Source organism: Desmodus rotundus, chromosome 6 (assembly GCF_022682495.2).
Source record: "Desmodus rotundus isolate HL8 chromosome 6, HLdesRot8A.1, whole genome shotgun sequence".
Taxonomy (NCBI): Eukaryota; Metazoa; Chordata; class Mammalia; order Chiroptera; family Phyllostomidae; genus Desmodus; species Desmodus rotundus.
The window spans coordinates 49,085,938-49,099,876 of NC_071392.1; the positions used below are offsets into that span (position 1 = coordinate 49,085,938).

The window sequence follows — 13,939 nt, forward strand, 5'->3', positions numbered from 1 at the left end:
GGCTTCTACATTTCCTACACTATTTTTACCCTCCCCCTGTCTATTTTCCACCAATCATCTATGCTACTTATTCTCTGTACCTTTACCCCCTCTCCCCCTCCCACTCCCTTGTTGACAACCCTCATGTTCTAGTTGTTTGCCTAGTTTGCTCTTGTTTTTGTTTTAGGTGTGGTCGTTAATAACTGTGAGTTTGCTGTCATTTTTACTCTTCCTATTTTTGATCTTCTTTTTCTTAGGTAACTCCCTTTAACATTTCATATAATAAGGGCTTGGTGATGATGAGCCTCTTCAACTTGACCTTATCTGAGAAGCACTTTATCCTCCCTTCCATTCTAAATGATAGCTTTGCTGGATACAGTAATCTTGGACGTAGGTCCTTGCGTTTAATCTTGGGTAATGTAATTATGATGTGCCTTGTAGTGTTCCTCCTTGGGTCCAGCTTCTTTGGGACTCTCTGAGCTTCCTGGACTTCCCGGAAGTCTATTTCCTTTGCCATATTAGGGAAGTTCTCCATTATTTGTTCAAATAAGTTTTCAATTTTTTGTTCTTCCTCTTCTCCTTCTGGCACCCCTATAATTCGGATGTTGGAACGTTTCAAGGTGTCCTGGAGGTTCCTAAGCCTCTCCTCATTTTTCCAAGTTCTTGTTTCTTCATTCTTTTCTGTTTGGATGTTTGTTTCTTCCTTCTGGTCCACACCATTGATTTGAGTCCCAGTTTCCTTTGCATCACTATTGGTTCCCTGTACATTTTCCTTTGTTTCTCTTAGCATAGGCTTCATTTTTTCATCTGTTTTTCGAATAGATTCAACCAAGTCTGTGAGCATATTGATAACCAGTGCTTTGAACTGTGCATCCGATAGGTTGGCTATCTCTTCCTCGCTTAGTTGTATTTTTTCTGGAGCTTTGAAGTGTTCTGTCATTTGGGCCATTTTTTTTTTTTTTGTCTTGGCGCGTCTGTTACTTTAAGGGGCGGAGCCTTAGGTGTTCACCAGGGCGGGGTAATGCTGGTCGCTGCGCTGTGATGCTGTACGTGGGGGAGGGGCCGAGAGGGAGCAATGGCGCCCGCTTCACTCTCCACCGTATTTCAGTCTTTCACTCTGCTACCCACAATCAAACTGGGCCCCTCTGGTGCTGGTTCCCGAGTAAGTGGGCCTGTGCATACTCTAGGCCCCTGTGGGTCTCTCCAACAACCTCTCCTGTGAGGCTGGGAGTCTCTCCTGCCGCCCCAACCCCCAGGGGCGCTTTCAATCAGAGGTCTGAGGCTTTATTTCCCCGAGCTGGAGCCCTGGGTTGCGCGGTCTGCTTCTCTGCCCGCCGTTCGTCAGGTTTATCTGTGGGCGAATGTGGTGCCGCAAGGTGCTATCCGCCGCTCAGCCTGCCCCACTCTCCGCCACTCTGAGTCCGGCCCTCTGGGTTTATCTGTGCAAATGTGGGACCGCAGGGTCTGCTAGTGCTCGGACTGCCTGCGCCATTTGTCCCACACTCCGCCAGTCTCAGTCCTGCCACAGCCACGCGAGTCCTCTCCACCCCGGTGCCCGTCTCCGCCCCTCCTACCAGTCTGGATGAATGATTATTTTCTGTTTCCTTGGTGTTGGTCCCCCTTGCTGTTCGATTCTCTGTCAGTTCTGGTTGTGCGAGGAGGCGCAGTGTGTCTACCTACGCCGCCATCTTGGTTCTTCCGTGTGTATTTATTCTTACATGTTTAAAGTTCAGTCACCTTCAAAGTACTCTCCATTTGATGCAATACACCTGTCGAGACTTTTTCCACTGCTCAAAACAGTTTTTGAACTTGTCGATTTTGATGCCTTTTAGTGCTTCTGCCATTTTTTGTTTCACCTCTTTCACGTGGGCAAAACATTTCTCTTTGAGGACTTTTTTCATCCGGGGAAACAAAAAAATCTTTGGGGCAAGAATGGGTGAATAGGGAGGGTGGGGCATGAGGGTCATGCCATTTTTGGTCAAACACTGCTGAACACTCAGCGTGTGTGGGCAGGTGTGCTCGTAAATCACCCATCTTAAAATGGCAAACAAGTTAAAAGAAGCTTTAAAAAAATTCACTGAAGTTGAATGCAGCTTCTCACAACAATGCCATCTGGGACACTGATACAGATGGGTTTCTAGAATACTCACCTAGCAGGGGAAGCCTGCACTACAAGGGGCCTGCCCTCCGAAGATAATTCTAGTTTTGGGGGGTCCCCCCTCATAAATCCCTAATCGCCAGGTTGTACACCTGAAACTAATATTATGTTGTAGATCACCCATAATCAAAAAGTAGAAATTATTTAAGAAAAAAGAAAACCAACATGAAAATAATGTTTACAGGATACCATTTGAAGCCCATGCTATTTTTATCTCTTTAGGGACCCCAAATTCTCTCTTTGGCACAAAGCAGACTCCAGTTCCCTACATACTTGAGCTATGTATTACAGCCTCTCTTGGCATTATTTTCACCTGGCATGACAGCAAACTCCTGTGGAGCGCCTGGCGGTGCTGTCTCTCTCACAGGCCTCTGGAGGTGGACTCTGGGTTGGAATGGGGATGAGGCAGCACCGCAGCTCTACTTTCCCCAGACTGGAGACCTCTTTTTCCAGCAGGAGAAGTTAAACCTTCACAAGCCCAGCGTCCCTGTGAGCTCAGCAGCTAGCATTCCCAGCCAGCTCCCCGGAACTCCAAATCAAGTGAGTGGCCCAGTAGTCTGCTTATGGCACCATTGACAAGATACTCCCACATTTGAGCTATAAGAGAGGAAAGAGGCCGTGGGGATGGGGTCCCTCCACTGGGCTCATACTGCAGGCACGGCAGGCCTGAAGGGCCACTCTGAGGGATGTGGGGAGACAGGGGCACCCATGCCTTCACTTCCCCTTTGCTGTCCTGGGTCCTGTGAGATCTTCTCCCTTCCCCAGAAGAGCCCAGTGTTTGCCTGTGCATTGTGACATGGCAGCGTTCATCTGGAGTCCTAGTTCATGACACAGGAGACCCGGGAGGTCAGTGCTGTATGACAGTCTTTGACTTACTGAAGAAGAGCCCAGTGGAATTCTTTCTGCCTCCACAATAGGAAGATAACCAAGAATTTTGGTCCCCATCTCTCCTCAAGCCCCATGTAAAAGGACTTCAAAATTAAATACTAAGAAACACCGAAACTCCTTGTAGGAATAGATATATTTCCTTTTTTCTGAACATGGGAGTTACATAGCTGATTCTGTTTCTTTTCTATCTTTGATTTCAGGAACTGCTGGAAACAGCCTAAGTGCCCATCAGTGAATGAATGGATCAAAAAACTGTGGTACATTACACAATGGAATTCTACACAACAGAAACAAGGAAGGGGCTCCTACCCTTTGCAACAGCATGGATGGAACTGGAGAGCATTATGCTAAGTGAAATAAGCCAGGTGGTAAAAGACAAATACCATGTGATCTCACCTATAAGTGGACCCTAATCTATAAAACAAACAAGCAAGCAAAATAAAACCAGAGACATGGAAATAAAGAACTGACAGTAACCAGAGGGAAGGGGAGAGAGGGATGAAGGGGAAGAGTCATCAAGGAACTCATATAAAGGACCCATGAGCAAAGACAATGGGGTGGAGGGGGAGGTCTGAATGTAGGAGGTGGGAATGGGTAGGGAGGGGAAGAGTAATGGGGGAAAAATGGGGACAACTGTTAACTGCACAACAATAAAAAAAAGAAAAAAAGAAACTTAATTACCAATAGCAATTAAATTAGTTTTATGCTTTGAATATTTGTGTTTTCCTTTAATTTCCATATATATATAGTGTATATTTTATCCTCACCTGAGGACATGCTTATAGAGAGTAATGGGGGCGGGGGGGAGAGAGAGAGAGAGAGAGAGAGAGAGAGACAGACATTGATGTGAGAGAGAAGCATCGACTGGTTGCCTCTCTTATGTGTCCCAACTGGGGAGCTCTTGTACTCACCCCGACTGAGGACCGAACCTGCAACCTAGGCACGTGCCGACTGGAAATCAAACGCGTGATCTTTCTTTCGGTTGCGGGACAACACTCCAACTAAGTGAGCTACATAGGCCAGGGAGATTTCCTTCAATATATTCTCGATGCAAACTGCCAAGGATAAAATGACAGAAAGGGAAGAAGGAGGGGAAGGAGGGAGGGAGACATGGGGAGAGGAACGATCTGTAATGTGCCATATCTAACAGGCCTGTGAACACTGAGGTTGCTGGCTGAGATGTCTGCATAGGCCCCGCCTGGTAAAACCCAGCTCACTTTAAAACGGCATCTTTCAAGTCAATCACCTGTCCCTTTGGAGCTCTGAGTCACAGTGGCCATCTTTCTGCCAAGACCAGAGCTTTCACTCCAGCCTCTAACAGGACTGCCCAAACAGCCACAGAAGCAAGACTAAACTTGATTCCATATCATGCTCCACTGACACAGTTAACTGTAAACATCAAATGCTGACATTTTATTTCTGGTGCTTTTAAACGAATCTGACAGAACACAGCATGGAACTTCCCTTTTCCCTGAATCCCAGTGGAATCTGAAATACCACCAATTTAAAAAATAAACCACCATTTGAGATGATATAAGGAACAAAAGTAAATTAATTAAGGTGTTATAAAATGCAGGCACCCCAAATGCTACAGTATCATTCTTCAAGAAAAATAAATACAGCAGCACTTTCAAACTTAAGCTTTACAACCAGCAGGTAGTCTTACTTAATCACGCATTCGGCCCTATTAGAAAAAAGTAGAACCTTGCACTTAATTTGTTCTGGAAGGCTGTTCAAGGAGCAATTTGTTCAAAAACTGAACCATTTTTTTCCTGTTAGAAATAATGTAAATTGAATTAATTCATTCCGGACTCCCAAATGATTCCCTGTTTTAACCTTCCTTCGTGTTTCTAGCAAAGGATCTCCAGAGTTAAGTGGCCCATAGCTGTGGAGCTGTAAGTCTTCTGTTAAGGACAATTACAAAGTGAAGAAAGACAAAAGTCCTGCGTTTGTGCACACTCATCATCAGTGGTGGCCCATGCCACCTGCTACCACCCCCATTCCAAACCTCCTTTTGGTGAGGGGCCTGCGAAGGTTGCAGGGCCATTGAGACTGCACACTGAGATCTGGAACCAGCACAGAAATGAGAGGTGGTGGGAGGAAGCACAGTTCCTCCCTGCCCAGGACACACTGAGGGCCCTCTGGGAGAAGCAAGGGGAGAGATGAGAGTCGAAGGCCCACAGGAAGTGAAGGCTTCGATGGAGTGTCTTTAGGAAGACCCAGGCCCTGGCTGGTGTGGCTCACTGGATTAAGCACCGGCCTGTGAACCAAAGAGTCACCAGTTTGATTCCCAGTCAGGGCACATACCTGGGTTGCAGACCAGGTCAGGTCCCCAGTAGGGGGTGTGTGAGAGGCAACCACACATTGATGTTTCTCTTCCTCTCTTTCTCCCTCCCTTCCCGTTGCCTAAAATAGAATCTTAAAAAAAAAAAAAAAGAAAAAAGGAAGGCCCTGATACTGTGGCAAGAGGGGCCATGGGAATCCCAGAAGAGAGTGAAGCAGGACTTCCAGGTTCCTCTCTTAGATCTAGACTGTCAATCCCAGACGAGCAGTGTGAAAGGAGGCGAGCGTTTCGGGCAGACATTCCACAGAAGAAGAGGGTGCGCTGGGCTCGAGGTTCCTGATGCACCTCCTGGAAGCCTGTTCTTGGCGGAAGACAACGAGATGGGGCATTTCACTGCAGAAGGTCCCCACCAAAGGAGAGGAGTTAAGATTCTCTTAAATTTTCTGACATTTTCCTGGATGATTCATAGAAGCATTCAAATGTGGTTTTAAGGCCAGAGTACAAACACACGGGAACTTCAGGACTAAGAAGTGGGTGCGGTGCTTACACGCACAGGCTTTGGGACCAGGCAGCCCTGCGTCTGAAACGCAGCTCCGCAATTCTCACATTTTCAGGCAGGCTGCCCTGGCAACTCCCCTTTTCTCTCGGCATCAACTGCCTCAGGGGGTCATACCTGACTGCAAGTGAGATGAAGAAGTGAGAAAATAGCGGTAAAACACCTAGCATAGGCTTAGCCTAAAGTAAATGATTAAATAATGATTGCTAGAATTAAAGTGATAATAAATCCATCCCTCTGTGTTTACTGGGTGCTGTGGCAAACAACAAGCCTTACCAGCCCAAGATGTGGCTGCCTTCTGGCTACAGTGCTGAACTCTCTAACTTGGAATTAAGAATCTAGACACCCTGGGAAACAGTTATTTCAGGGGATGGGTTGAGGAGCTCCAGATTCACAAGTGGAAAGAAAGGACAGAACACATTTGGGGGTCCTAGTTCTTCAAGTGCTAAAAATGGCAGCTGCTGAGATGACTGCCTTCAGTTCTACTAACACGCAGGCGTGGAAGGTGGGGATTTCAAGAAGCAGATGGCCACCAGTACAAACTGTAGACATGACAAACGCTCACAACTAAAAACAGCTGACACCAACACTGCAGTGTGGAGTTATGGACGGTTTTTTCCTTCCAGGCCCCTCAGGCTAACAGCCCGCATCTCCCCACCGCTTTCACTGCTCTTCCATGAGCCCTATCAAAGCTTCCGCACGGCAGGCTCGGACACCACTCAGGGACACGGCTGCTCCCTCCAGGGCACAGGTGGCGGTGCACGCCTGAAGGCAGGGTCTGTGTTCCCGAGCTGGTGAAAGGCCTCTGGTGCCTTTTCTGTCCTTGCCTCACAAAGATCTGCACTGAGAATGTCAAGGGTCAGAGCTCTCCGACCCCTGGCAAGGGGAGCTCGGACTGCGTTGTGTGGAAACAGAAATCATCCAGGAGCAAATCCCTAATGCTGGCAGCTGTGTGAGGCAGGGCCAGGGGTGTCCAACATTTTGGCGTCCCTGGGCCACACATTAAATATACAAACACTAATGGAAACCGATGAGCAAAAAAGCAGTTTTAAGTAAATTTATGATTTTGTGTTGGGCCACATTCATAGCCACCCTGGGCTACGGCCGAGGGCTGGACACTCCTGTGGGCAAGAAATGACTCCTGCTGCCTGAGACTCTCTAACGGAGACAGTAAAATGTAAATGTATGCAGGAAGCCTGCTGGCTTAATTAAACAGTCCACTAATACTACTGTCAAGAATAAAGTGCCCTGTGGCAGACGGCTGTGTGGCGGTGGTGGCGGCGGGGTCCCTGCTGAGGCCCGTGTTGTGTGTGTGTGAGGGGTTCTGCTCCTGGGCCCGCACTGGAGGGCCTCTGGCTGGCACCGCCCCAGTCCCTTGCAAAGGGCCCGCTGCCCTCTCCTGCAGCCGCAGCCGCAAATTCAGACCAAGGCCCACCTGCTGAGGGTAGTTTGTATGGCTGCCCATTTTTCTTGCCTCCTCCCACATTGCATAATGTTTTAGTATATTTTATGCATATTTTTAACTCCCTTATTATTTTAAAATGGGAAAAACACTGCAAGAGGGATTTTAAAATGTTTATTGACTTTTCTGACTACAACTATTAAATAACCAAGGCAGAAAATCTGAGAAATATAGAAAACCTCTATGTAGAAAAGGAAAAATCACTAGTGGCAATCCTACTCTCCGAAAGTAACACTTTGAGGCTCACCATTCATTCCCAGCTTTTCCTCTCCATGTGCACACACACATTACTGTTTAAAAAACAGCAGGGATCATATCACACACACTGTTTAGTAGCCTGCTTTTTCACTCCATGATATATTAGGAAGTATTTTTCACATCATTAGTTATTAACTAACAATACAAATTGCTTGTCGGTGCGTGTATTTGATGCTGTGGATATGGCATGGATTATTGGGCCAATCTCCTGCTGACTGCCATTCAGCTGGTTCTGGTGTGACTCAGAATGTCCGGGGAGGAGACCGTGGGCAAGAGCCAAGTCAACACTATACATGGCCACTGGCTGATGCCTCTTCCTTGTCACAACCCACAGCACAGATGGGAAGATTAACAAGAGTGGGCTCTTCCAATGCAACTGCTCAGAACTAATTTTGGATTAGAGATAAATCCCTAACAAGTTTTTGCAGATAGGCGAGTAGAAGGCCTAGAATTGGGTTATTGGAATAAAGATTACTCTGTAGTGATTTGCTCCTCTCTGAAGGGATTCTGTCGCCCCTCTGACCAGGTAAGCTTTCCTGAGTCAGCTCTCTCCGAGTGCCGAGTGCCGACTAGGGAGAAGCCTGCAGCAGAGCCGAGGGCTTTTCCAGCATTTACAGGCAGGGGCAGCAGTGTGTACTGACATCTCTCTCCTCAAAAGATGGGAACTAAAACATTCTTTGCTGACTAGGGCTAGATTTAACCTCAGAATACACTATGATTTCATTTTATTTCCTGACCAGGTTAGTCCTAAAATCTTTATCAAATGGTTGTCCATGTCCTATCAAACATACTGAGAAAACGCTAGTATCTATTCAGTAGATTTCTGTTGATTTTTATGACTATAAGAATATACTGGCAGATACAAACCTCTGTTAGAAATTTGCACTGAGTTCAAGTTATGGAGAATGCTCTGTACATAAAATACAATTATTATATAAGTGCCGAGGCCTTGGAAGCTAAGGTGTTACCTGCAGGAGGACGCTCAGGTGCACCCAAATCCCAGGAGAAGAGGGGATAAATCATTACAATGTGAAAAGGAGCAAGCTTTGCCCCTGCTACTAGAGCCACTAAAGTGCAAGTGTTAGGGCCATGGGAGAAAGGTGAGAAGCTGCCCAGCGCAAACCATCAGTGAGTCATGAAACCAATTCAGTGGGTTAAAATAATCAAATGAAAAAGAAATACAAGAGCATATGACATGTAAGAGTAATTCTGCTTCACGACACACGAGTATGCATGTGTGCCGTGTACGTGGGTTTGAGTGTGCTTTGCAAGTCTGCATGCAAATCTAAGCCAGATTACGTAATAAAGAGTAACTCTTACTGTGAGTCACGCTCAAACATTTGAAACCCATCTAGATTGACTTTGTTCCATGAATGAAAGTAGATACACCCAAACCAGGATTTTCTTCTATTATACATTGATCAATCATTAATTTTCTTCCCTGAGTAGGTACTAGAAGGTGTCACTATTCAAACTTTAAATCTCCTTCACAGGCCTCTTCTCATGTGAGAATTGGGAACCTAACATAAAAGTGCCACCTTAGATGACTGTTTTTTGGCAGAACTGTCCTATGTGAAACTCTTAGCACTTGTACCACCTTACCGTGACACAACTTTCATAAAGGCCATCTTGCTCCAACAAACAGGAAGACAACCACTAGTTTAATACATACACATGCAACAAACAACTAAACACAGCAGCCGAGACTATCAGAAATAATAGCCTCATTTTAACATAGCAAATCCCAGATCACAGCCTTTCCCATGCCATTTCAACAACTAGCTGGTTAACATCCTCCAGTATGTTAACTGATTCTGTGCCTCAGGGCAGCGTCTTATTACCCACTGGGACTGCTGTGTTATCATCTTATTCAAGGTAAGTGATTTTTATAAGAATTTTATTCAGGTCAGTTTACAGTACAGACGCATGACTTGTGGATGAGTAACCTCTTAATCTTTCTAGTTCTCCATGTTGGTTAACATCCCACTTTAAATTTTTTGAAGTCTCCACTTGTGAGTCCACTCTTAATTTTTTTGAAACCCACCTCTCTGCACAGAAGGGCATTTGAGAAAAATAATTCAGGCTCTTGTGTTGGCACTGAAAAAATCTTTGCCAGTTACAAAGCATAGGACTCCCTTTCCTTCCTTTCTTCCTTTCTTCCTTTTTTTTAAAGATTTTACTTATTTATTTTTAGAGAGAGAGGAAGGGAAGGAGAAAGAGAGGGAGAGAAACATCAATGTGTGGTTGCCTCTCGCATGCTCCCAACTGGGGACCTGGCCTGCAACCCAGGCATGTGCCCTGACTGGGAACCAGCGACCCTTTAGTTCCCAGCCCACACTCAATACACTGAGCTACAAGAGCCAGAGCAGGACTCCCTTTTCAATCAACAACCTTGGATTCTTATATTTCAAGTGATGTTACACCTGAATTTTCTACTACCAAAAGCTTGGATGAAATAAGAGAAAAAAGTGATTATTTAAAGGACATACTACTTGTCGATTATACTAGTTTCCAGTACTGAGTCCATTTTTGGAAAGTCACATGACTGGACTCCCTTACCTCATCTTCATAGAAATACATTCAAAGACCATTATACAAGGTGGGGTGAAATTAGGTTTGCAATTGTTCGTATGGATAATACAATAATTAATAAATAATAGTATAAGAATAAACAGTTTTGCGTTCACAGCTGTAAACCCAGTGGGGCTCAACTTTTGCCCCACCCTGTGTGCTGTTGGACATTGTGGACAATGTACATGGAGGCAGCCCATCCAGTATGCTGTGGTCACTTAATGGTGGTAAGTATTGTATGGATCCCCTCCGCCCCCAGGGATGGCCATCTTGCTGGATGTATACATTTTCTATGTGTGCCATGATGTGAAAAAGTGTGGGAAGTTCTGGCTGACTGAATAAACAGCCACATGAACATATTATCTTTTGTAATCTGCTACTAAAGACACTAGTCCTTAAGCTACCCAATGTTCCTTAAAATCCAAGTTGGTAAAAGACCTACGGAAGCATTCAGCACTGAAAAGGATTTTCCCATTAAATTGTTATATTCTTACATCATGAGTATGAATTAACTCGTTTTCTTTTTGAACAGGGTTTTAGGAAGCTCAATTCTGAATTTTGTGCTCAACTACACTAGCCATCCTTAGTCTAAATTATCTGCTATACTTACAACTGACTATATTTCATCACTAAACAGTTTTAACACTTTATTCAATAATTTTGTTATAGAAGGTAACCTATGACCTATTTTGTAGAATGGATAAAAAAATACTAAATGAACGAATAAAAATTTCAGAAAAAATGTCTGTAATTATAAAAAGTCTGGTACTACTATTCAATATTTTTCTGTAAAAATGGAAAAAAATTTCCCTAGAAAGAGCAAAATAAAATTTACCAGCTCAATCTTGTGAACTGTAATACAAAAATAGCACACACATAAACTCATTAGTCATTGAGTATAATTCTATACAGCTTTCTGGTTTGCATAATAACTTGTGAGATAAACTATATGAAACTGCCATTGTTGGAGGTCACAAAATGGTTAAATATTGGGAATTTCATATAGTTCTACATGAATAGGAGAAAAAATGATTTATCTGCTAATAGGACATGGATATACTAGCAACAAGAATAGAATGATGTCTCACCTGAATGACCTCAGCATTCGATAGGACTTTCCTAAATCAGATACTCTTCTGCAGAACGGACCCACAGCCAACTCCATCTGAAATATTGAAAGATAATACCCATGTCACAATCCTAACATGAACTGGGGACGCACCTGGATCATAGAAAGTTGTAGTTTGCAGTAAACTTAACTTTTTCTGGACTCTGAGGAAAGCTTTAAGTCAATCAAATTTATTAAAAAATAAGAACTTAGGTGACTTTGGCACTTATTTAAAGCATAAAATAAGATAATCCCTTCAAGAAAATAGAAAAAACATTTTTTGTTACATAATAGGAGGAAGTTTTAGAGCATTTCTCCATTAAAAACTCAGAAAAAACAAAGGTTTTCAAGACTGTGCGCCTATACTAAATAGGTATAACAGGCCTTTTTATATTAAATGTAAATGATGACAACTTTTACCAGGCTGGCCCAAATGATTAAAAGCACTGACTGTGGAGGTAGCTCATCTCTGTAAGAACTCTGAACTAGTTGTGTGGCCCTGAACTTAACCTAAGTCCCAGGTTTCTTATCTGTCAAATGCAGATGTATCTACTTCATAGAATTATGCAAATAAATAGACAATTTCACAAAACTCTCTGTGCATGGCATATATAATAAGTGCTCTTTAAATGTTGGCAATTAGTGTCAATATTTTAAAAACTTTCTCATATAAATTAGTAAATTAATTTGCACCATGACTCAATAATTTATCAACTATTGGTTTTACTTTATTTCCCTCCTTTGATTGGAAATTTTACTTGTTATTAATTGAAGTTTTAGGCTACCTATTCTTAAAAAAAAACCATTTACTTATTTATTTATGTATAGATAGATGGGAAGGGAGGGAGAAGGAGAAGGAGAGAAACATCAATGTGTGGTTGCCTCGTATGTGTCCCCTCCTAGGGACCTGGCCTGCAACCCAGGCATGTGCCCTGACTGAGAATAAAACCAGTGACCCTTTGGTTCGCAGGCCGGTGCTCAGTCCACTGAGCCACACCAGCCAGGGCATGACTACCTATTCTCTACCTACCAATTGCATATGCAAAGTTTTTGCACATGTGGCATTCAGATGATACTGCCTCTGCAGTCTTGCTATAAAGAGGACCCTTGTAAAGAATTGTTTAGAAAGTAGCTGAACAAAAGGCTGCTAGCTGCTAATAAAGCATCTTTCTTCAAGAAAAACATACAAAGGGAAAGTGGGGGCTTCCATCCTGCTGGCCATCCCTCTGAAAAACTGTTCAAATCTCCTTGCCATTGGAAGACCAGGGAGACCTACAGAGTCACTCTTTTGAGGAAGATTTTTGACTCTCTATTTGTTGCGGGTACCAAGCTAGACATAGGGATGAGATGAATTACACTGCCTTGTCTTTAAGGAGCTCTCTCACATTTAGTGAAGAAAGGGATATATGTTTATCTAAATGATATAAATATAACTTAAAAACCATAAGAAAGGTGTGTGTATACATATATGCACACATACATACAGAGATGTCAATAATGAGTAGTCAGCAGAACGCCATGTGGTATCAAACGTATGGATTGAGTGTCAGGGGAGAACTGGGGGGCAGGGTCCTTGAGATGGTCTTGAGGGTGCCTTCAGGCCGGGTACACTTCTCTCTTAACAGAGACACAGGGAATACACACTATACATCCTAGAGGAAAACTACCACACTTGAAAAACATGCTAAAATAGAGAATAAATACGTACAAAGTTTAAGAAAGAAAAGTCAGGATTCTTGTCAACAATACAAAACAGAACAGCTTCGAGCTGGTGCTCAACTGAAAAGACAGTGGGTGATGGCTGTTCCGTGGGGCCTGTTTAGTTTATTCGCTCATGAGAGTTTCTGTTTTTCTTCAGAATGGGTCATATTTGCACTGAGCACGAAGTAAAAATGTGATTATCATGTATCTGAGTTGGCAATTCCAGTCAGATACTAACTGTGTGTATATGTGTGTACATAATATATTATGAGGGTTTTTTACACACTGAAAGTTGTTTTGTCATTGTTTTTCAGTTACCCTAGTGGGTTTCATCATCTTCAAAGATTAAACCCAACAACCTCTGCCTTAGCACTTGAGTGGGATTGAGTGTTAAAACAAATAAGTGGCTGGGGGAAAAAATTACAATATGAGAGAATACATGTATGACCTCGAACGGCTGTGTAATCCATGATAATGCAGGATATCTCTATGCCATAGGACAATTTCAAAAGGTTAAGGGCTTAAAACTAATTTCTGATCCATAAAGGATCTCTAGGGTACTGAAACCCATTTTCTTCTGCAGGATTCCAGTGAGGAATAAAGGCCATGTTTCGAAGGGCAGGAGTGTCACCTTTAGAGGAGGCGATTCTGCCGTTAGCTGTGACACAGGAACGGCACGTGCAGCTGCCTCTCTTCAGCTCCCGTTTGGGTGGAATGAGGGTCGGCTGCAGGCCCGTGAACTCATTACAGAGCTGCTCCTCACCCATCACAGACATTTGGTTAACCCCAGGGCATCTCTGGATGCTCCCAGGACACTCATGACCTGACACTGTTCAGGAGAAAAGGCAATTAGAACAGAAAATAGAATCTTGAATATTTTGTTTTCTTTTGATGTTTGTATTTCCAGGCAGAAGATCTATAAATAGAAACTGCCAGAAGTACCCCTGAGCAAATAATCCAATGTTAATATCAAT

The 13,939-nt window shown here is 43.7% G+C and overlaps 1 protein-coding gene across 1 annotated transcript in view; it reads right to left on the minus strand.

The window, feature by feature from the left end:
* COG5 (component of oligomeric golgi complex 5) overlaps nt 1–13,939 on the minus strand; it is a 333,141-nt gene that overhangs the window by 15,248 nt on the left and 303,954 nt on the right. Inside the window, exon 19 of the mRNA XM_024557957.4 lies at nt 11,245–11,321. Coding sequence (XP_024413725.2) covers nt 11,245–11,321 — 77 coding nt within the window. The remainder of the gene's footprint in view (nt 1–11,244; nt 11,322–13,939) is intronic.